Below are 24,527 nucleotides of genomic sequence, written 5' to 3'. Positions count from 1 at the left end.
ATCTGAGCCGGTATGGCCTGGGCCCATAACCAGTGTTGAGGTAATTCCCCGTTAGGAGAATGAGCGCGTACAGGGAGACGTATTTGAGAGTAGTGTTTGAATAATACACACACAGCACACAGATACACTGTACAGTAAATGTAGGTTTTTAATTCCAGAAAGTTTAAGCAAATTTCAAAACAAGCAATCCAAGTCAATTCACAGTTAAATCAGTCAGTGTTCATTTCAGGGATAATCCTTTCAATATCAAAGTCCAGTATCAAAAAACAGTTCAGTAACAGACTTACATCAACTCAAGAATAACAGTCAATATGAAAAAATGGAGGAACGGCAAAACTCTTTCCAACAGAAGGAAACAGAGACTCACTCACACTCTCTTCTGAGACTAAAACAACCCAGGTTTCTGGCTCCATCTTATGGCCATTTGCAGAACCATACCCAATTGCAGTTTTTGCATGCTCTTAAAGATACAGTATTAAAATGTCTATCCTGGTTTATATATTTCCAACCCAAATACCTGTTAGGTGACTTACATTCCTAACAGTACAAAAACACATGCTACTGTATATATATTTGGTGTAAGGCAGGGGTCCCCAACCACCGGTCCACGGACTGGTACCGGTCCGTGGAACAAGTCCTACCGGGCCGCTGGTTTGCTGGGTGCCGCCATTTTTATTTATTTATGAAAAAGTGCTTCCGGTGAGCTTTTCCGGGTAGAAAGCTCACCGGAAGCACTTTTTCATCAAAAAAAGATGGCGGCGCCCAGCTAATGCCGGTACCGGGCCGCGCCATAAAAAAGGTTGGGGATACCGGGCCGCGGCATAAGAAAGGTTGGGGATCACTGCTATAAGGGATATTAATTAGATGTGAGGATGAAACAGCAACATTTCAAGGAAGGAATCTGTATTTCAAATTGATTTCCTGAAAATTATAATGTATATTGCTATATAGATAGGAACATGTTGTCTTCACATGAATACTTTAATGGAGAAGGCTTTATCAAGACTATGAAGAGAATTCCAATCAAAATGTTTAGGAGGAGGATGATTCCAGATGCGTCTGAAGGTATCAGAATTGTTCATGGAGGCATGCCCTTCCTAAATAATTTCAGTATCTTGATTTTTAGATGCTTGACTCTGTGTCTTTAGTACTATAGAAGCCTCCTGAAATTCCTGGCTTACAAAATAATAGCAAAATACATCCAAGCAGCAATTAGCGTTAGCAAGAATAGCAGCAACATTTAGAAATAGAGTTTCTTTAAATGTAGAACAACTATCATTTTTGGAATCTATGAAACTAATGAAATATAGAACATGAAGTGGTGAAAAGCAGATGATGAATGTGGTCATATTTGCTAGAATAATGTTGATTGATTTCTGAATGAGATTTTTTTCATGAAGATGAATCTTTTTCTTTCTTCTTAGTTTTTTAATTATTTGAATAGAACAGAAACTCAAGATAATTAAAGGTATAACAAACCCCCATATTACTGCAGCAAAAGAAGGCACTGATGCTATTCTGTAAATTGTTCGAAAGCAAATTCCTTTGTACTCATCTTTATCCACATGTATAGATACAAGTACAATACTTATAATTATGATCCAGAAAAGTCCACAGACAAGCACTGACTTTAAAGGAGACCTGATATTCTTTGCTTGGAGAGGATACCTTATGGCGATGTATCTATCAAGTGCTATGATGGTAATAAGGAAGATGCTCATGTATCGGTTGATAAAGTACACACCCTGCCAAACCAGGCACAATATGTTCAGGTATCTATGTATATATATATCATGTATTTTTAACATGTTATAAACCATATTGAAAGGCAAAGTGAAAAGAAATAGACAGTCTGTTATGGCTAAATTGGTCATATATACTCTCGTTTCAGTCCATTTGATTAGTTTGCAACAGAATATCCTTAAGGCAAACACATTTAGGATAACTCCAAAAAAGAACATTAGTGCATAAATGATTGCTTGACCAAGAAGAATGTTTTTAACAGAATGAATGCTGCTGCAGTTCATTTTTGGGGAATCATTACGGTACAGCAATACTGTAAAAGAAATATTCAAAATGGTTATGTTTGTAATATTTTTTATTATTTATAATTAATATATTTATAATAATTCATATTAAGCATTATATTTTATACTTATGTACAAAGTACAGTTATTCCCATAGAGCAGATGGGACCTACCCTAATTGACAAAATAGGAAAGGAATTACTTAAGGCCTCCACCAAACTACCGTAGTGTTTACTCCAATTGGCACCCAAATATTTTTAAACAATTATGGGTACACCTGAACAACTCCCCCTCCTTATCCCTCTCCCTCTCTCTCTTTTCTGGATGTCTTTATAATAAGCAGGGATGGGATTCAAATTTCTTAACAACGGGTTCTGTGGGTGTGGGCTAATTTGTGGGCGTGGCCTGGTGATCACGTGACTGGGTGGGCATGGCTTGTATGTAAATATTGTATATATTAATGTAAATATTGAATTTTTTATTTTTAAAAAAGCGACTTTTACCCAAAACCAGGCAAAACAGGCAGGCAGATTGAGTTGCTCCCAGAATCACAGATTCACTTGCAGATCTACCATTCTTCAATCTGCTACCTGAGTCTGCACTGAGAAATAGAAGCTTCAGTCCTAAGAAAGGTTCAGCTCTGCTTTTAGATTAGTTAGAAAGCAAGAAATCCAATGATTTCCTGCTTTCTAACTAATGTAAATCTCCTGGCACAGTTGATAGTCGGAACAGCTGATGGTCGGGGGAAAAAAAAGGAAAAATAGCAACTACCAAAAATTAGGCTAACACAGGCAAGTTGGATGGAGCACATGCCAGGGAAGGAGTGAGTGGGCAGGGAGAGGCAGGGCCAGTCAGTGGTGTGATTTGCTGGTTCTCCGAACTGGGCAGAATCATAACCACCGGTTCTATAGAACTGGTCCGACCAGTAAAATCCCACCCCTGAAAATAAGCTTGAACAATGTAGATTTTCATTTAATCATGCTGCTAATATAAAGTATAGATTGTGCTTGAGATTGCAGAGTTTCAACAATTATTTTAAAAATATTTTTAATTATAAATTTGAATATTTTTACATTTATTTTTAGCATCTTGTAAATTATTTTTAATCAAAATAATGTATATATATATATATATATATATATATATATATATATATATATATATATATATATATATATATATATATATGGTGTTCGCTTGGTTCGGGTATTTTCCCACGTCATTGTAGTTGTTCTTTTAAAGTTGTAGCAACGTTTCAGCAGAATCTCATCTGCCATCATCAGGCTTCTGTATTGTGTCCGTCTGTGAGTCAGACTTTTACAGTGGTTTCAGATTTGAATTTGGGGCAGCCTATTGCTGTGCCAGAATATCCTGATTGGTTGGGAGTCTTGGTCTGTGTTTATTGGTCTCGGAGTTTGCTGTGTTCTGCTTGATTGGTGTCTCTAATATCTTCTGTCTGTTTTTGGCTCTTTTGTATATATATTGAAGCATATATACATATATACATATATACATCATATAGATTGAAAAAGACCAGAAAGCATATATAAGAGATGATTCCACCAGGCTGTCAATCATTTGGAAGCCTGCACTCACAAACAAAAAATTCCATGGGCATATACCTCCATATATAAACATATATATAGTCCATTACCCGGCTGCACTATATATAGCCAATCATATATAGAGACACCAATCATATATATATATATATATATATATATATATATATATATATATATATATATTATATATATATATATATATATCCTGTTTCTCCAACAATACGGCCTCCCCCAATAGGAAGTCCCAGCATGTTTTATAGGCATGAAATGAAATTAAGCCCCTCCCCCCCAAATTAAGGCCTATATTAAAACATGCGGAATGGTGGGAATGGTGGGGGGGGGGGCTTGCCATTAGGAAGTACTTTTGTTGCACACCCGGATATGGTGCTGCCTGCGTTGACCCTGATACGAAGTGCCCCACCAACGCTGAGGTCAACATCCAAGCCGTCGCTGCCCGCCCGAAGATGCAAGGGGGGGGGGAATTAAGTCACCCCCAAAAAGACAGCCTAGCCATTTTTTCGGGGCTCAAAAAGAAAAATAAGACCTGGCCTAATTATATGAGAAACACAGTATATATATATGTATATATATTCATATAGATTGTGCTATGTAAATTGCATAAGCATAAGAGCATGCATAAGTGCACCAACGTGTCTACCGTCCCTGTCCTATTGTTTCTTTTATTTTTTTATTTTTCTTATATGTATCCATGTATTCATAACTATGTTTTTACTTATACCTATTATCTTGTAAGCAATTGACAAAAATAAATAAATAAAATAAAATAAATAAATGTAAATAGATATTAGACATTGCCATGAGAATGCTTCAAGAGTAAAGAGAAATTTTACAGTCTTGAACTCTGACTTGCAAAGGATCTTTTTCCAGAGTTCATATCTACATTTTTTTTCCAGAGTTCATATCCGTATTTGGTTTGAAACAAAACCAAAGTTATTTATATAGTACTGAATTGTTGCCTGCAGTATAGTCCGCAAATAATTATTTTTGAAAACTGCAGTATAAGGCTGTGTAAATGCAATATTTGCTTATAGTTGCTAAAGTGATAGGCAGAATCACGTAACTGAACATTTTTCAAACTAATTAATGATCAGCTGCAGTGTGGTGCTTGTGGATAGATGTTTCCATTTTTTAAAATGAAAAATATGGGGAAGGCATTGAAAACTTACAGTGAACAATATAGTTGTCAGGCTATACTATAAGATTTTATGACTGAAGCATGACAATTATAAGAATGAAAGACTTATCTGGAAGTATCTAGACATATTTACCTAAAAGAACTTACTTTTCAGAATTTTAAGGATTCCACTATATTCTTCTGTTTGTTTCCACCTTGGTTTTTCTCCCCCTCTCTCTTTAGGATGATGAATCCTTTTGTTCAGCGTGCTTTTTATCCATCACTCTTTCTTCTGTTAGATTAATCAGCTCTGTCATATTCCTGTGTTGAAACAGTTTCATATACTAACACTGAGGTCAGAATGGCTATATCAACATTCAAAATCAAGATAGGTTTGCAGAAATTCAAAAAAGCTGAACTTGATAATCTTTGGGGTTTCCCCAAAAATGACTTCATTTTTTCCCCATAAAGTTTTTTTATTTTTAAATATATATCAATATTATTGCATGGACAGTGTGGTGCTGAGTGTCGTTCATTTTAATACAAAAATAATAGTGATACAGATGAAAATTACTACATTAATCAAACTTATGTAGTTGTAATGTTATTATACATATTTATGTCAGCACCTAGTCCTTCATTCTTCAGTTATTCAATATTTGCTACTTCCTTCTAATAGTAATAACATTATTCTCGAGCATACCTGATATCACCCTTTTTCAAAATCTGATCTTAACCTCTACCATTCACTTTAAATGTGTTATGCAAAAATATGTATAACAATATTCTCCCATTCTTAATTTCTTAATCTATTCTAATTCTTAGTACAGCCAATCTTGTTTTTAAAAAATGATCCTTTCTATCCATCATCTCTCATTCTCTTGGAAGTTTCACTTCTTCTCTTTTTAACTTGACTCCCATGCTCCTCCCTTTGATCCTTATCTACATCTTTCATATTCAACCCAACCATTATTTTCATCTCCACTATTTTTGCTGCCAATCCACCTATGAATCTGCCAAATCCTCTGTCTTTTTTCCAAAAATATCTTCCGATTTATTCAGTTCCATTTTTCTACTTCCTAATATATATTCTCCCAACTTTATTTCACCCAACTTTATTATCTCCTCCTTCTTTTCTCCTTGTTCTATTTGTTGCGTAGTCTGTTCTAACTCATCCTCTAAGCTTCCAGTTATCTCCCTTGTTTCCTCCATTTTATCATCTTGATTCATTGTTCCTTGTTGCATATTTTCAGTCTTTCCCGTTATGTCATGTAACAAATCTTTTATCTCCCTGAAATTTCCCATCTTAAAACCTTTGAAGTATCAACAGTTTCTTTTTGAAGTGCCTCCAATTCTTCCTGATGAGCCATCTGATAGTCCAAATATTATTTAATGTTCTGTCAATAACCTGTCACTGCTCAAGAGTCTATTCTTTTTGACCTCCAAAAGCCAACAAGTGTGTGTGTGTGTGTGTGTGTGTATGTGTCTGCTTGTGGTAGTTGGATGGATTCCACGGTTTGGAAGGGTAGGGGTTGGGGTGAAAGTAGGGGGAGAGAAGTGAGCAATCGGCAGGCAATACCATCTTGCTCATGATAGACAAAGGAATAATGGTGCAAGTCTGCAGGAGGGCCAATCACAAGGATGGAAGGACCCATGGCTGAGATCACCCTCACTTTTCACCCTTCCTAATTAACTTCTGATGCCAGGCCCTTGGATATTGGCTGGCCCCAGCTCTAATTGCTGTTATTAAATGCTAGATCAATGCTTAATAAGATTTCCCTTACCCATAGTTTGATTTTGGATTGGGTAGCTGACCTGGCATGTTTCATGCAGACAGAGAAATACTGAAGGGAAACAGGATAGCAATATATGTTACACTCCAAACAAAAGTATAGCCATTTTTATGATTCATCTGCTATATGCTTAAAGTGGATCCAGCATGTAAGCAAGTCAGGAAACCACACAGAGCGTCAGGTGAAGTTTGCTGAAGATCATGGTAACAGCATGATAACCACAGCAGAGCGCAACGAAAGTGACTAATTTTTGCCATACCTAAAGTCACTCTGGGTAATGTGTCTCTGAATCCACCCAGAAACAAATCTTTGTATTGTTAAATGAGGCCCTAAAAGGAATTTTCTTCTGTCTCCAGACCAACTTCTCCCAGTGCCCTAACCATGGAATATTACCTCTTTTGAATTAAACATTTTAATCAATTTTCAGTTAATAATGGATTCCTGCAAATAGTATAACTCTTTATACATCTTTCATTTCTAATTTTGCCTTACTCTGATTAATACTGATGGAAGAATATTTATCTCTTTATAATTTCATGTTCAATTTTTATATAATTTGTATTCTATAAATTCTGAGGAACATACTAAATTGGAGCCAGCATGGTACAGTAATTGTGAATTGCCCATGTTTGCTATGTTTTCAATCTTTTTACGAGGTAAAATTTCACCTGTTTAGACTCAGAAGCTAAGCAAAGAGACATCTGGTTAACACTATGATTAGAGACTACTAGGAATTATACCAAAGCTGTAAGATGGACAAAAAACACATCAACACGAAGCCAAGAAAACAACATCAACTATGTTGCCATCAGAAGTCATGTTCAACTTGGAAACTTTATTTTTAACTTGTTGAAACAAAACAATAATAATTGATAACAAATATAATTTATTTATATATAGCATGAATCATCTGTATACTACTAAAACTCTCACCATGACCTTTAATTGGGAACAACTATGTATCTTAGGACATAGGAGGGAGGAAAGTGAGAGATGGGGAGGAAGGCAGGGAGTGAAGAAAAGAAAGAAGGGTGGAAGGAAGAAAGAGAGGGAGGAGGGAGGGAAGTAAGGGAGGGAGGGAGGAAGAATAGGAAGGCAAGAAGTAAAGAAATTTTATGTGGCTGTCTGCCAGATTCTCACAAGGAAACTCAATGGGAAAGACAGAAGGACGTCAAAAGTGACGCCCTTTTCCACTGCTTTTTTGCTCATTCACAATAATTCTGTTTCTCTGCTTAGGTAAGGAAATATCTCTGAAACAATGACCCAATGGGATACAGGTTGTCTAGTAGCATTTAATATGAAAACATATTTTCTTCCAATTCTGTGTACTGGCAAGATAATGCATTTTAGATATGAATAGGTTAAGCACAATTATCAACCTTTGATCACCGGAACATGAGATTATTGAATATCTTCAACCAGTTAGTTTGATAGTTTATCTCCTCTTTCATGCAATGCTTCCTTTTTAACCTACAGAAGTAGTAAAGTTCACAAATGCTGCTGCATTCTGGACTAGCTGAAACTTCCAAATGCTTTTTAAAGATAATCTTCCATATAATACATTGCAATATTCCAATAGGGAGCTACCAAAGGCATAAGGGACTGTAAACAGTGCCTTCTGATCAAGAAATAGATACAAGATGCATTTGTGCAAAGACTGTCCTCTCAGATGGCCCAGAAGAATCCCATAATAATATTAAAAGCTAAGAGATGAAGAATGATCAGAATTGTTTCAATTCTCTCGTCCCAAATCTGACATCCACAAGCATAATCAATGCTGTCTTAGTGCTACGTTGTGGTCTGAACCCAGACTGTAACAGGCCAGATGATTTGCTTCCTTCAGGGCCCTTTGAAGCTTTAAACCTACAACAATTTTCTCCAAAAAAGTATGTTAATTTATCCAGTACAGGTGCATCCAGCATTGAGTAGGGGTTGAATCACTGGTTCCTTCAAGGCAGGTGGAATTATCCCTTCCTGCGGGGAGGCATTTGCCACCGCTTGAACCCAGCCTCTTCCCAAGAGAAACTAATCAGGCAAGAGTGGCATAGATCTAACACAGAGATGGCTGGGTCCAGCATCCCAAAGATCCTCAGGTGAAAGTAGATCAAATTCAGATAACTGAGCTAGACTGTATCTCAGTCATCTCCAAAGGGTCTAAACAGCTAGAGTCCAACTCCACTTCTTTTTTTTAAATAGACTTTATTGAATTTTTATTACATTAAAAACATAAGAAATATATCACTCAATAACAGCTATTTGTAGTGCTTATCGTATGACAATAATTTGTGCATTATTTACAGGTATTAATTTATGCGTAATTACATTCTTATTCTTTCTATTACTTATATTTAATAATTACCTATCCTCAATCCACTTCTAAAGCAGAGTGACTTTATCCATCAGATGAGGAGCACAATTATCATAATGAGCCTTCAGAGAACCTCTGACCTCTCCTTACCCAGGAGAAACTGGGTCATCCAAAATAAGGTCACTGGGAAACTACCTGAAGGCTGTCAGGATTCCTGCAGTTACCCCCATGTAAATCATGAGTCTCGAGCCAAACTTCCAAAACTTAAAAAGGATTTATTGGGAGTTAAAAGACCCGGCACTGCCATAATAAAGGTGGAGAAATTAACATGTTTTTAAAAATCTTTATTACCACAAAGTAGTCCTTAATGTAGGGTTTTCAGTATTCAAATCAATGTTTCAGAAGCTTGACAATGACAATATGACAATGAATTTCCATGAAATAGAGGTTTACCAGACTACTTTAAGTAAATACTTATAGTACACCATTGTTAAAATAATTTTCAGATAGTGATCTCTAGCTTGCTTGCTTATTTATTTGTTAAATCCCACTTTCATGACCCTTACTTCTGATTTTTGTAAACTCACTTAACCATTCTAAACATATTTAGTACAGATAAACACCTGAGTCTCCTTTAATCTAAGATGATACTTATATTTAATCATGTCATTTCCCCATATTACACATGCAGGTAATTGAACTGAATCACCAAATCATACTATGTGCCATATTAATGGAAGTCTACGAAGCAATGCACATGCTGTGTTTGTACAAATATTTCATTTATATCTATTAGCCATGGGGAAATGCTGTAGAAAATTGCCAGCTGAAAGTTTTAGAGAATGTTTGCTTATCAGTATACAAAACATGCAGGAAGAGGAAGTTTCAGAAAGCTCCCTCTGACATACTGCCTACAGTTTCCAAAGTGACATTTAAAAATTGTTAACAAGAACATCTATCTGACTACTGAATCTATCTGGTGTATCAGTCCTTAGATCTATTGCAAAATACTAGTTTCTGAGCAACAGAAAGAGCCTATGTGAAAAGTTGTCAATTATTTGGATATAAAAAGCTGTTGAAGTAAGACGATGACAAACAGACTTCATGTGAACAACCAATACATTCATTTGAGGGGTTTCTATCTTTTGTTTAGGCTACTGTTCTGCATATTTTCTATGTACTGTATACTTTTGCAGTGAGGTCACAAAACCCATCTCTCAAATTCCACTCTCTTAATCTTCTCTCCCTGTTGTGTTTCTCTTTTCTGTTGCTTTCTGACATTGTATCGATTTTTCATCTTATTTTTCCCTTTCTTGGTTGCTTTTTTAAGTTCTAAATTCTCCATTTTCACTCCCCCTTTTTTCTTTTCCTCAACTATGACTTTTTGTCCATTAAAGATGGCTTCTTCTTCTTCATCCCAGTCCTTTTGTTGTTGTATTTCTTGGTAAGTAAAAATCGCCATTTCCAAAAAGTGAAAAATAGATCCAGAAGAGCCCTTGCCTTCTTGCTCCTCTTCTTGTAACTTTTGATATTCCATTTGTAGTTCTTTCACAGATAATGCCATTTTCTATCTTTATTTTTATTTTTTAAAAGCAACCCAAATGTTTTTAGTCTTTCAAAAAATAGTTGCCCAAAGGTCCCAAAGTCCCAAAGTCACAAAGCAGTCCAAATCAGAACAAACTGTCTCATTAACACTTTCTTCTTCTTCTTCTTCTTCTTTGTTTAATTTCTCTTCCTGGGGTAAAGTTCAGTTACAATTTCAAAATGATTTTTTGGAAGCCTTATTGCCACATATTTCTAAGTCTTATAAACTCCAAGCAGTCTTCTTCAATGGAATCTTAGAAGTACATAAGATTGTATTGTAGATTAGTATTTGAAATTGAGTTAGAAAATTGAACTATTATATGAGTTAATAACGCATTAAAGTGAATGTATAAAATGTTTAAGAGTTAACAATAGAGTTTAATATTTTATCGAATATTGTTTTTATTATATTATAAACTCAATTCCTTTTCTATTTTTGTTTTATTATTCTAAAATGTATTATTTAGAATGTACTAAGCAAAATCAGTGTGGAAAGTATGTATTATTTCAAGTGTTAAATTTAGGGGAAAGATAGAAAGTTGTCATGCTTCAACCAGTGATTACAGGAGAAATATTGTATTAGAAAGAAAAGATAAATAGATGATTGAAAGAGAACGGACAAAGGATACAAGTATAATTATTATTTAAATTGAGACGAAATAAACATAATAGAATTAAGAGAGTGAATAGAGGAGAGAAAATATATAGAAAATACAGAATGCTCAATAAGATATGAAATAGTATATTAAGTGAGCATGAATTTGATTTATGTCTGTACAAAAAGAGGTAACCCGGGGTAAGCTGCTTTCCAAAAAGAAGTTTTATGTATTTATGTATTGTGTTTTGTTCGTCTATGTCTGAATTAATCAAATTTTAGAAGAATGTAAGAAGAACATTGGAAGAGAATAATGAAATTGTAAATAAGACAGATGGATATAAAGAATATATATAATCTAAGGCAAAAGAAATATAATTGAATAGTAGAAGGAAAGGGAGAAATAGAGAATTTGGGATAAGATATGAAGTTGAATAGATAAGATAAATATATATATTAAATTGTGTTTGTATGGAAATGTGATAATTTGGAATTATTCTGTCTTTAAATAAGATGTTTTATTGTTTTTTTTCAGAAAAGATGCTTTATGTTATTACATTCTACGTTTAGTTTGTTTATGTATTGTTTTTTAAAAATTAATAAAAAAAAATTTCTTGTTGTCACGACTTTTAGCTGGGTGAAATGGTGCATCACAGGGCAACCATTTTTTTTAATTCAAATGGGTTAATTTACAGAATGAAAATACAGGACTTGTGACTCCCAAGAGAATGAAATTTGGGAATGATGTGACTTTTTCAGTGCTACTGACTCCTGTTGCGATCACACAACCTTCATTTTTAATGTTCTGTGACAGCTTCCCAGACAGGCTGCTACCCCCCCAAGCAATCATTTATCTGTCTGCTGGAAAGACAAGGGAAGGGCAAAGGGAGCAAAGAAGATTTCTGATGCTATTAGATTTGTACAAGGAAACTCAATGTACAAGAAACTGGAAGTCACTCCTGATCCCATTATTATTATTATTATTTTTTGGCTGCCCTTGGTTATTCTGTTTCACTATCTAGGTAAGGAAATATATTTGAAATGATGACCCCATGGGGGATGGGTTTAGTAAACAATTAAAAGCAAATGCAGTGGATATTGGTCAGGGTTCATGTAAAATCTATAGTTTTTATTTATCATTTGGAGGAGGAGCCAGAAATGACAGCCTGAATCACAAAATGCCTTGGCAACAGGCTACCAATGAGATAAGATGCTACATTTTTAGGACCTGTGAAATGACAAGGCATCTTTGCAATATAGAAAGCTGGCTCTGTACTTTTTTCATTTCTTGAAGAGTTATAGATGTACTTGGTATTTGCCTATGTTCACCATTACCATGCTTTTCAAACGGACTTTTCAGTATATTTAACTACAGCCGCTTCATCAAGATTAGTGTTGGAATAGAATTATTTTTTTTTAAAAAAACTGCCAATTCTGTTACTATTTCTGATCTTGGATGTAACAGTTTTGACTTTTTAATTATGGCATTTTTGTGTTTCCTATGTCTAAGATAATAAGGTAATAGATTTCCTGGTATATTTGCATGTTCAAAATTTTTCTATTTAGCAAATTTTATCTGTAATTCTTCCATTTCTAATAAACTTTATTGTAGGGCATTTAACAACCCTGAAGTAGCTAGCTGGAGAAACAGAAGACCATTTGCTTGCTGTTTCCAGTAGAGAAGAGAAGGGCTCTACGTAATTTCTTCTTCAGTTTCAGTTTCAGTCTCTATTTCAGGAGTGTCAAACAGGCGGACAGGCCACACCCACTCCAGCTTTGCAAAGACAAAAAAAGTGCTGATATGTCACAATCGTCATGATCCAGCCTGCAATGCAATCGAGTTTGACAGCCCTGCCAGTGTATTTCAATTGAATCACTTCATATCCATAGTTTCAAATTCTAATTTCACTTCAGCTAATGAAATGTCATGAAGCAAATAAGAATAGAAACAATGACTTTACAAAACTTTTATTACAAATTTTACATCTTTGGGTCCTTCAGAGTTATTTCAAATTATTTTAAAGAACATTATTGACAAATCAGACATTGATGCTTTACAGATTTAAACTGAAAAAAAATGCAAACACTTCTTAATAGAACAATTCTTTACAGGCATATAAAAATAGCAAAGAAACACCCTTGAGACAAGATATATTTTGGAGCAAAAATGAAAAGTATTTAATATTGGCTGGAATTTGAATCTTGAGTAGTTCTTTTGATCCAAGACTATTAAAAATATAACATTATTGAATGACTTCATTGCCTTCAAATGATTTTTGGAAAACAATATTTTCAAGTATGTAAATTTGGTTAAAGAGGACATTATATACTTGTTTCAGATGCTGTGGCTGGATGGAGTAATTCACATGGCACCATTTCATATAGAAAGAATGCATAATTACGGTTTGCTCTAATTATCCAAATTTCAGTTGAGTTGGGCTATTTTGTGCAACCTCCACAGATACCTCTTCAGTGCCTCAGGAAGTTGTATATTTCCCCTTCATATTATTAAGATACTTGAAAAATTAGACAGTGATCTGACTAAAGACATTGAAATAAATGTATATAGATTAATTGTAAAACAGCTGGTGTTTATCCAGTTGGTTTTATATATACTGATAAAATACTGATGTTACCTTCTACAAATTGCATCTGTATTCCTCAAAATCTTAAATTTTGTTATGTATAATTACATACTGTACTTAAAGCTGATAATGAATTGGAATCTTATGAGGAATTTATTATTTCATCAACTACAAAGTTATTCAAATGGATGTTGGCCCTCTTTCATATATGGGCTACATTCTGGTTACATACTGTACATAAGGAATACATGAAACCAAAAAGTAGCTAGAATAAGGATAGCACAATAACCACGTAAAAGTTTGGCTAGCCTAGTTCTATGGTATGACCATAATGTTACCACTGTACAGGTAGTCCTTCACATACGATCACAACGGAGCCCAAAATTTATGTTGTTAAGTGAGACATTTGTTAAGTGAGTTTTGCTCCATTTTATGACCTACCTTGCCACAGTTGTTAAGTGAATCACTGCAGTTGATAAGTTAGTAACACAGGTTGTTAAGTGAATCTGGCTTCCCCATTGACTTTGCTTGTCAGAAGGTTGCAAAAGGTGATCACATGGTCTTAGGACACAGCAATGGTCATAAACATGAACCAGTTGCCAAGCATCTGAATTCTGATCACAGGATCATGGGGATGCTGCAAAGGTCATAACTGTGAAAAACGGTCATAAATCACCTGAAAAAAAAGTGCCATTGTAACTTTGAATGGTCTCTAACTGAACTGTTGTAAGTCAAGGATGATGTGTAATCACAATATTTTAGAATACTCTTTTGTCCTGGAAAAAGTATTAATTGTTCACCGACAACATTATATTAATATATTTGTTTTTCTTTTAAAACAACAGTATTAACGTCAATGTAGCAAATTACTTCAGAAATAATACCCAAAGTGGCCTTTTCATATCTATCAATATGAAGATATCTGAACAAAGTCGAAGTATCAAAGCAAGCCTCAGGAAGGCAAAAAACAAAAAGTTATATTTGAAACAGTGGCAAGGTGAAACAAACGTAACAAAATGATGTTGAAATATTCATTAGGTTGCTAGGATGGATGGATGCAAGTGCTCCTCTTTGTTTGATAAAAGGAGGTCTGATCATCCTGAGGTACTAATTATGGCTACAAAAAATGTTGCCGGTGTAATTATACCAAGTGCTCCTCAGTTGCACAGTTGCAGGCCCTGAAACAGTGATGAGAGGATAGTTTGGAACAAAGTTGCCAAGGTTGGAGACCCCTGGTTTAGAGCAGGGCTGTCAAACTCCCGTCCCACGGGCCAGATACGTCCTGTGCTGGCCACGCCCATGCCCAGTTTAGCGAAGAAGAAAAAAAGTCCCAATACGTTATGTGATGACATCACTTTGACATCCCTGGTTTAGAGCTACTGCTTTTCAATTCGTCAGATTGAACTCATAATAGCCTCTGCCAGTGTTTTCCTCACTGAAACTAAGAGGGTGGAGAATTGGGGAACCACAGCATGACAAAAACAGTACCCCTGCCAATATTTCAGTTTGGAAAGTCTCTTAAACAAGCTGTCACAACACATTATTGTCTTAGCAGTTTAGTTCTCTTGATAAATCAGCCAAAATGAAACAGTCTGGTCCATGTGCTCAGAGGAAGTGTATTGTGTATGAACTAGTGAGTGTGCATATGAATATTCATATGTGAAAAACAGCAACATTCCTGTCTAAGGTCATACAGCATTAATTGACTTTTGGTCTTTTTCAACATCATCTATGAAAAACACATGTATTTTCAAGATTATCTAGCCTATATAGAAATGGTAGAATCTGTAGAAAAAGTCTTTTCCTGAAAAACATATTCTGGAAACAAAATAAAGCATATTTTACATAACTCCAACGTTAATGACACATAGGGAAGATGCACCCAACTAGATTTGTAAAAATGACTTTCCAATTCTTAATATTGGGTTTATTTTAATGATATTGAAAGTATCACAGCATATCAGGCATTTAACAGAATTTGGCACTGTTTGTAGTATCTGCAGCATCCAATTTGGAATAGCATTTGTTCAGCTCCTCCAGAATTGGTCCTACAGAGTGGGGCACTCACTTCGGGCAGTAAATGCTGAGGACTAGCAGCAATAAGATATTGGAAAGTGGCATATCCCATGCCTGCTACACTACTCTGCTACCTTTATAAATGCTGGAGAATTAACTTTTGGATAAAATATGGAAAGAAAAGTAATCTCGTCCTTCATTTTGGGTTGCAAAATGTCTTAGCAAAGGCTTGAGTTCAGTGCTGGGATTTATTCCCATAACAATGATATATTATTTTTAATTTCCAGTGTTTATTGAGATTGTCAGTCATCCAGGTCATGGTTGTCCCAAAGGTGCTTTTTCAGCAGGCAACTGAACTTTCTTTTTTCTTGAAGACGTTTCACTTCTTTTCCAAGAAGCACCCTCAGTTCTGACTGAATGCTGGGGAATGGAAGGGTTTATATTCTTTGCAGTCATCTGGTGATTAGCACTTTGAAGGTGGGTCATTATCTCTCTGAGAGTCATTGAGGCCCGTTTTGGCTTGCCAGACTTGGACAGTGAGGAGGTTGAGGAAGGACCTGGGCCAGTAAATGATCAGAGTTTTCATTGTATTTCTGTAATAACTGATGGGTAAATTACATTCTTGGTACTCATTAGAAATGCATTCTGCAGAATGCTGAATATGTCTATGGCACATGTTACAATCCTGAATTAAGGCAAATTGAACGGAAGAAATGCACTCTTCCTTTTAAACATTAAAGTGCCTTGTGATTCAAGACAGGCTTCCAAGCCCAGAATATGGGATTCACACACCTAACATTGTGCTTTCCTTAAGCCTGGTAAAGTCACTTTTCCATAATTGTAAATATCTTCATCTGTGCCTTGACTGAGGTGCTTCACCATATTTTTTTCAAAGAGCAGTGGGTGGTAGGCACCCAATGTGCACGCTTGATCAAAGGTGTCCTGGTAATAGTGGCAAACACCTGTTTCCCTCTTAGAGGGGAGAAACTCATAAACATTCACTTCATCACAGAAGTGCATCATAAGAACAATGCCTAGAGAAGAGAAAAAGAGAGAAAAAGAGAAAAAGAGAGATAATTTTAGTTGCCGGTATGTTAAAGAGACCATTTAACAGCAAAGATATCAATAGTAATACAAAACAACACAAAGAAAAGGAAAAAAAAAAACCCTTTCTTTTGCCCAGAAACTTCTAATGATAGAAAACTTGAAGGATTCCATATCAATCTTTTTCTAACTTACTAACTTAACAATTGCAGTGATTCACTTAACAACTGTGGCAAGAAATAGTAAATTAGGGCAAAACTTTCTGTTGCTAAGTAACAAATGTCTCACTTAGCAACAGAAATTTTGGGCTCAATTGTGGTCATAAGTTGAAGACTAGCTGTATATTGTATATAGCATCATCTTTGTACTCTATTTCTCTACAGTAGGGATACAAATCAAAAGGAGAAACCAAAGTTTTACCAAGCATGCCAGAAGAGGGTGGATTTGGCTGAATATCCTCCAGTGAATTCTCCTGAAGGATGTCCCAGAGTTGCCATTGTATGTAGGGATTCAGGATATAAAAAGGCTGGTTGGGATGTCTCTCCCGATAATGCTTGTAGCTTTCAAAGAATTGGAAGTCCGGTTTCTGAACCCACTAAAGCCAGAAATGAAAATGAGTTACAAATATCTTTGGAAATATGACCCTTTGAAAAAATATTTTTATTGAAAGTTTTAATAACAGAAAGAAAAGAAAATACAAAAGAAAGTTAAAAAAAGAATAAAGTGTACATAGAAAAGAAAATATATATAAAGAAGTAGCTTCCAATCTTCATCACAAGTACAATCTTACACACACACACACACACACACACACACACACACACACACACACACACACACACAGAGGAACCAATTTCCAGTTGGATTTCTCCAACTCTTGAAGAATTTTTATCCTTTTATCCTATCTCCTCTTACTCATTTCTAGCAAGTAAATGGCAGATTTGACCTTAAAATGTCTTTTCATTAAACATATTTAAAAATGAACATTATACTGTTAAAGGATATTAAAGATATTAAATGTAACATTCATTTACAACTTTCTTAAACAATATATAAAACATTTATATGATGTAGTATAAAAAGCAGGAATAAAGAAAGTGCTTAATTGCAAATCTTATAACAATTGTTGCTGTAATCTCAAGTAATTATGTGTGTTTAAGTGTATGTGTGTGTTTACAGGAGCTCCTTCTGCTATCCCTACAACAATGACACACCATAAAATAGAAAATAACATATCATTAAATCATTACAAAATGTAATAGAATTTAAATGTACTTTTATTGGTCTAAATGTCCTTGGATCTTTTTCCCAGATAAATTTCAAGAATAAACAAAAAATATATATATAGGTAAGTCTTAAGCAATGATTCCTTGTAGAAGAGCTCTCTCTTGTGGTTATAGATATGTTAAATTCAAAAAGTTTTTTTCTTTACAAAGCCTAAAGTGAAACAATCAAATTAACAGTGAAAAGAGTTCAGATGAAAGATATTGTGTTCTTTACTTCCAGGTGACACAGTAATGCTTTTGGGAAGCATAGGAAGGCAGTGGTGCGCTTCAAAAAAATTTTTATCACTAGTTTGGTGGGCGTGGCTTGGTGGGCGCACTTTGTGCATGCATGTGCACCAAACACACACATTGCGCAGGCACAGAGGCTTTGCAACTCACCTCCTGCAATCCTACACTCTTCCTGTCGCTTCAGCAGCTGACGTGCAGCAATCTGCTGTGCCGCGCAAAGCAGCTGCACTTCAAAAGCAGGGAATAAATGTTAGTATGGGCGGATGGGCGGGGGAACCGGTTCAGTCTCCACTGCTCATCGGTGCTACCCGCTCGGCAGAACCGGGCTGAACTGGTAGAATACCACCACTGCAGTAAAAAATGTTTATACTATGCTTTGCTACTCCGTGTCTGTCTCACCAGCAATACAATACTCAGACCTTTGAGAACAGCTTTATTTGAAAACCTATAAACTACGTTAAGTGGCTGTTGCCAATCTCCCAAGCAGGAATATTTTGTGTGATGCTGATAGTAAGGGTATATTAAAAGAAAACTCCTTAAAAGGAGTTCATTTAAATTGGAGACCAGAAAACATCTCACTGAAATACTAAAAGGAAGCACATATGAAATATGGTCCTATCCCATGGCCCACCACTAACATCCTGTATACTGTACACCAATGAAACTTACCTCATAAATACTGGCATGATATGGTGCTGGATCCCACATAATGATGATTCCAAAGTTGAATTGTACATCTGAAACAAATGTCTTTTCTTCAACAGTAACAAACTAGGAATGATAAAAGAGATGGAGATCATTTTGCCTTCTTCCCTATTTGAAAAGCCTGGGGCATCCATTCCCAATCTGAATGTCCTCCATGTATATGCAATCCAATTCCCAGAGTTCAGAGTTCATTAGAATTCTGAAAGTTGAAGTGCATGTATCTGAGATTGTAGAAGGCTAACTTGAGTCAGATGACATGGCTTTATTTGGACCATTATTTTAAATTAAGTTTCTCCAACCTGATGCTTTCCAGATGCATTACACAACTTCTCTGTGTAGGACTTGAGGTAGCATGGAAGATCTTGTGTGTGTGAGTGTGTGTGTGTGTATGACTCACCAGCCCTTAATTTATGTGACAGTATAATTAACAGGAACAAATTACTACTGCATGAGTTTTACATTTTCTTTTCTTGCCTCAGTGAGGTTTCAGTCATAGTAAATTACATACTGTGAGCAAAAAGTATTTAAGGACATGAATGCACAGTTAATATGGAAATGAAGAACTAAACACCTCTGTGAGTGATGAGGTGTTTAATTCTACTACACACATAGTACAGATTTAGTCCAATTCTAATTTTGAATGTTTAAGCAAAGATCTGAAATGTATTTCCAACACCTCCAAGATAACAGATAATCAGAGTTGGAAGGGACCTTGTAGGTCATCGAGTCCAACCCCCTGCCCAAGCAGGAAATCCTACACCATTTCTGACAGATGGGAGTCCAATCTCTTCTTGAAAGTCTCAAGTGATGGCTCTCCCACAACTTCCAAGGACAAGCTGTTCCATTGGTTGATTGTTCTCTTGACCCCTTTGTCTCTGTGGCAACCCCTCAAATATTGGAAGATTGCAATCATGTCTCCCCGGTCCTTCTCTTCACTAGACTAGCCATGGCCATTTCCTGTAACCGTTCTTCATACGTTTTAGTCTCCAGTTCCCTAATCATCCTGGTTGTTCTTCTCTGTACTTTTTCTAGAGTCTAGTGAGGTGACCAAGGTGACCAAAAAAAAAAAAGCTGAGTCCAGAAAAAGTACAGAAAAGAGCAACCAGGATGATCTTGAACCTTTGCATGCATACACATTCCCCCTACTTTATTTGCTGAAACAGTAATAGAAATATCTCAAATACCTTTACACACACACACACACACACAGAGGCACCTCCCCTCTGGCAAAAATTTTATCATTTGAAATTTTGCGATAGCATTGAACAACCCTAACCCTATGGAATATTATACCCTCCTGAGATGACATCTGCACTGACCCACCTGACCTTCCATAAGGGCCCTGAACACCTGGTTTTACCAGCAGGCCTGGGGTTCCAACAGGGAGGGATCACTCTGGAGGCAGTTGATAGATTGAGAGAAGACCTACCTTCCCAACTTGGTGTTTGTGGTCCTTTCTCCGCCCCCCTTTTACTCTTTTAATAATAAATAGTATAACTCTGCTTATTGTTATCACTGTTTTATCTTTCTAATGTTTTTGGTTTTAATGTTTGTAAGCCATCCAGACTCACCTCCAGAGATGGGTGACACATAAATCCAATAAATCAATCAATAAATTTTTGCAGACCTATTCTACTGCATGCAAAGCTGGTTGACTATGGCTTGCAATCATATCTTATAATAAATGGATGACATTCACAATGAAAAGAACCCAAGTAGGACATCCGTGAGCCAATGTGACGATGCCAGAGAAATAACAAATGTGGACCCTATAAATAATGTTTGCATTTTGAATCTATTCTAACCCAAGAAATTCAGTATCTGGAGCATAAATAAAGTACAGGATGAAGAAAGATACAAAACATTTAGAGGTGATCATCAGTTTGAGAGTGCATGCATTAATTTTTATTCAGGTAATGCCTAGGACCCAACTCTGATAGGCAGCAGAAATCAGTCAGACTTTCCTCTTTCAATTTTTCATACAATTTCCACTGTATAATTTTGTAATAAAGGTCTAGCAAAGCCTTTAATTCCCAAATCACTGCAACTGCTTCCAAATGTAAATATTCAATAATTTTCAAAAAAATGTTGCCTCTGGATTATAGAAAAAAGAGGGTGTTTTTTTCTCTGCAACCATAGAGTAAGAGGTAATTTTTGTATTTGTTCTCATAATTGCTGTAAAGAAATTCGAAAGTTACTTCTTTCTATTACCTTTCATTCATCCTTTTTTGCACTTTGGCTTCAACTTGTTTCCCTTCTATTTTTTATTCTTTCTTTTTCCTTATATTAGTTTTTGTTAGTTTTTATTCTCCTTTTTACAAAAAAAAAAAAAAAATAAAAAAAGCAAAGAATGCTGTCTGACTGAGAATGTCTATATGAAGATAGCAGAGTTATTTCTGTTAAAATAGTATGCTATAACTTTATTTTTGGTTCATAGAGGAGTTGCATTTTTAATGATGTACTCATAAAGTAACTCTGAAGTTACTCATAAACTGATGGGTTTTTCAGAAGAGTATCAATTGCCATAGCACCTCAGATGTTCAGCTGAGGCAGCAGGCCATCATTAAACAAGGAATCTGTTTGTTTACTTCTCTGAGCTTTGCAAACTACAATAAGGATATTTATAATGAACTTGTCTTAACAAAGTCATTATCTGTTAACTCATCTACCTCATTAATATCCTGTCATTGCATATTTTGGGTTATTTTTAGCTGAGCACAATGCATCAGAACTACAACTTGAGATTTCTGCTCTGCTTGGTCTCTCATTTATTTTTAAATTTCCAATTAATTGTTTCCATTATTAGTATGGTATAATTACACCAATTAACCAATAATGCAATATTCCCATTGGCCAGCCAAATTTAGTGTATCAACTAATTTTCACTTCAGCATTAATTTTACTTCTACTACTTCTAAAATACAGGTAGTCCTCAACTTACAACAGTTCACTTGACTTCCGGTGGTGCTTCCGTCGAGCAGAGACCGTGATTATGCATGGTTTTGATCCGTGCTTACCCTATTGGAGGGGTCCCTTCAGGACTGGGTTCATCTGACCCACCTCAGGTGAAGAGGGGGAGACCATCAGCTGGATCGAGAGGAGCTGCATCTCCCCTCCCTGGCTTGGTATTACTCCCCTGGAAGACAGGGAGAAGCGGCAGTTTTAATGGCTGCCCTGAAAACGGGAAGCTGCCGGGACTTAAGTGTGTGTTGAGCGGTGAAATGGTGAGTGGTGTGTAACCAAATAAAAGAACTTGAACGTTTTTTGACAACCCCGAAAAGCAGAAAGAAAAAGACCTTGTTTGGAAACGTGATAGCGGCAAATGTGAAATAAGAGGAAAATACAAGGTAAATAAAAATTGGAAAAGAAAGAACTATATGAAAGCAGAGACTAAATTTGGAATAATATACATAATTTAGCACTAATTAGGCATTGGATAAAATGCTGGACTTGCTCGGAATGGATAAAATTTAAGGTTACTATAATGGAAACAAGAATAAAAAAAGAAACTTTGAAAAGTGGATTGGATATAGAGCGTCATCTAATGGTTAAAAGATATTTCCTCTTTCATGTTTTTATGGAAAATCACTGGTCGTATAAATGTGTGAAAGAGAAAAGAAGTGAAATAAAAGACTATAGCATAACAAGAACCCCGAAAACCTAAAAAAAGGGGGGGATTGCAGCAAGTATAAACAAACATAATATCTTGGGACTGTTTGGTGTTGATTGCGACAAGGTAACAGAAGAAAGGGAAGTTGAGAAAAATGGAGACTTTTGGCAAAGACCACAATAGAAAACTTTGATTTTTAATAAAATAAAGAATAACTCTTCTATAAAAGAGTTATCTCTTCCATAAAAAATGGAAGAAATAAATAAAGAATTTAAGTTGGAACTGCAAACTGTGAGAGGAATGTTAAAAGAAAGAATGAGACTATTAGAGATATTTCTAGACAAAGTAATGGCGGTGCAGTTCGCAGAAGAACAAAGGAAACCTAGAGAGGAGGAGTTAAAGGAGAAGGAAAGCAGCCCAGATGAATATGGAGAAAAAGGGCCATTGCCAAAAGACATAAAAGGATCTAAAATTGAGAAAATGATGATAGAAGCACCAAAAGAGAAAATGCTCCCAAGACTAAGTAGAAGAAAAAGGAATCATACAAGAAGAAATCCCAAAAAAGACAACAGAGAAGGGCGGGGGGAAAGATGGCTGATAGGCAGAGGGAAATAAAAATAATATCAGAAGGGAAAAAGAGGGAAGACCGTGAAAACCTAGAAAAGGGAAAGCTAGCTAAAATTAAAAGAAATAATAAGGCTGAGAGATTTGGAGATAAAGGTTAAAGATAGTATATCTTGGAGATAAAGGTTAAAGAATGTATATGTGGAATATACATTCTTTAACCTTTATCTCCAAGATAAATGGGAATACATGGGAATGTATATTGGTATTTTTTTCTTTTTACTAGAAATATAGATTGGGGAGATTTGAAATTTAAAATTTGCTGGGAAGTACCCTGTTTATATAATAATATATATACAATCATATACGAGCTTTATTGTTATGAATCCTTTCCAAACCCCCCCTCTCTCTATACATATATACGTATATACATATACATATACATATACATATACACACACACACACACACACACACATATATATATATATATATATAGCATTCGGCTTTGTTCGGGTATTTTCCCACGTCATTGTAGTTGTTCTTTTAAAGTTGTAGCAACGTTTTGGCACCTGAAAGCCCCCACCTGAACAGAACACACCCCCAGCCAATCAGAACACAGCCAACCCCCCACCCAATCAGAACACAGTCAAGCCCCCACCCAATCAAGTCACACCCCCACTAGCAGTTAAAAGGAAGAAGCAGCTGCAAGCTCACATTACTCCGAGAAGCACAAAGCCGAAGACACAAGCCTGAAGAAGATGAATGAGACTTCATCGAAACATCGCCGAGATACTTCCAATTTTACGCGGGAGAAAACCCAAATAACCAAAGATCCACAAATATATATGTATATGTATTGTGTTCATCACAATACAAAAGCCTGATGATGGCAGATGAGATTCTGCTGAAACATTGCTACAACTTTAAAAGCACCACTACTATGACGTGGGAAAATACCCGAACAAAGCTGAAGGCCATACATGTAAGTACCCGAAAACTTAAGAAAACAAACAAACAAATATATATATATATATATATATATATATATATATATATATATATATATATATATATATATATTCGCAGAAAGCATGAATAGAAGAGATGATTCCACCAGGCTGTCAATCATTTGGAAGCCTGCACTCACAAACAAAAAAATCTCCACACCACAAGCCAGGCAAACACCTGGGCACAAACAGATCCCCGCTGATACCTCCAGCTCAAACACATCCCAACCAGGCACCCAGATGAAACCCAGCTTCCTAACTAATGATAGCCGTCCATTTACCTGAAGCCAAGCTGCACTAAAGGCCTCCAATAAAGTAACACAATGCTGCCAGCCAATCAAGATACAAAAAGAGCCAAAAAACAGACAGAAGATATTAGAGACACCAATCAAGCAGAACACAGCAAACTCCGAGACCAATAAACACAGACCAAGACTCCCAACCAAGCAGGATGAAGAAAAAACCATTCTGG

At 35.8% G+C, this 24,527-nt stretch overlaps 2 protein-coding genes across 4 annotated transcripts in view; both read right to left on the bottom strand.

Moving 5' to 3' along the window:
• Positions 1-1,046: 1,046 nt before the first annotated feature.
• Positions 1,047-2,027, bottom strand: GPR35 (G protein-coupled receptor 35). The gene has a single exon (XM_026667880.2). The coding sequence runs from the start codon at positions 2,025-2,027 to the stop codon at positions 1,098-1,100; it is 930 nt and encodes a 309-aa protein (XP_026523665.1). The 3' UTR covers positions 1,047-1,097.
• A 10,932-nt stretch (positions 2,028-12,959) lies between these two features.
• ST6GAL1 (ST6 beta-galactoside alpha-2,6-sialyltransferase 1) overlaps positions 12,960-24,527 on the bottom strand; it is a 47,809-nt gene continuing 36,241 nt past the window's right edge. For all 3 annotated transcript variants that reach the window (XM_087964981.1, XM_087964980.1, XM_087964979.1), the window contains exons 4-6: positions 18,836-18,937; positions 17,073-17,247; positions 12,960-16,642 (exon numbers count right to left, since the gene is read on the bottom strand). In XM_087964981.1, coding sequence (XP_087821107.1) covers positions 16,401-16,642; positions 17,073-17,247; positions 18,836-18,937 — 519 coding nt within the window. In that variant the 3' untranslated portion in view covers positions 12,960-16,400. The remainder of the gene's footprint in view (positions 16,643-17,072; positions 17,248-18,835; positions 18,938-24,527) is intronic.

The sequence above is a fragment of the Notechis scutatus genome, chromosome 4, assembly GCF_049901735.1.
Source record: "Notechis scutatus isolate UNSWTSFEM ecotype Mainland chromosome 4, rNotScu1.2, whole genome shotgun sequence".
In the NCBI taxonomy this organism is placed as follows: domain Eukaryota; kingdom Metazoa; phylum Chordata; class Lepidosauria; order Squamata; family Elapidae; genus Notechis; species Notechis scutatus.
This window is presented reverse-complemented; position numbering and strand designations above follow the sequence as displayed.

What these genes read in the sequence shown, in the direction of transcription:
- GPR35 (XM_026667880.2), bottom strand. Translation starts at nt 2,027, where the DNA reads ATGAACTGCAGCAGCATTCATTCTGTTAAAAACATTCTTCTTGGTCAA.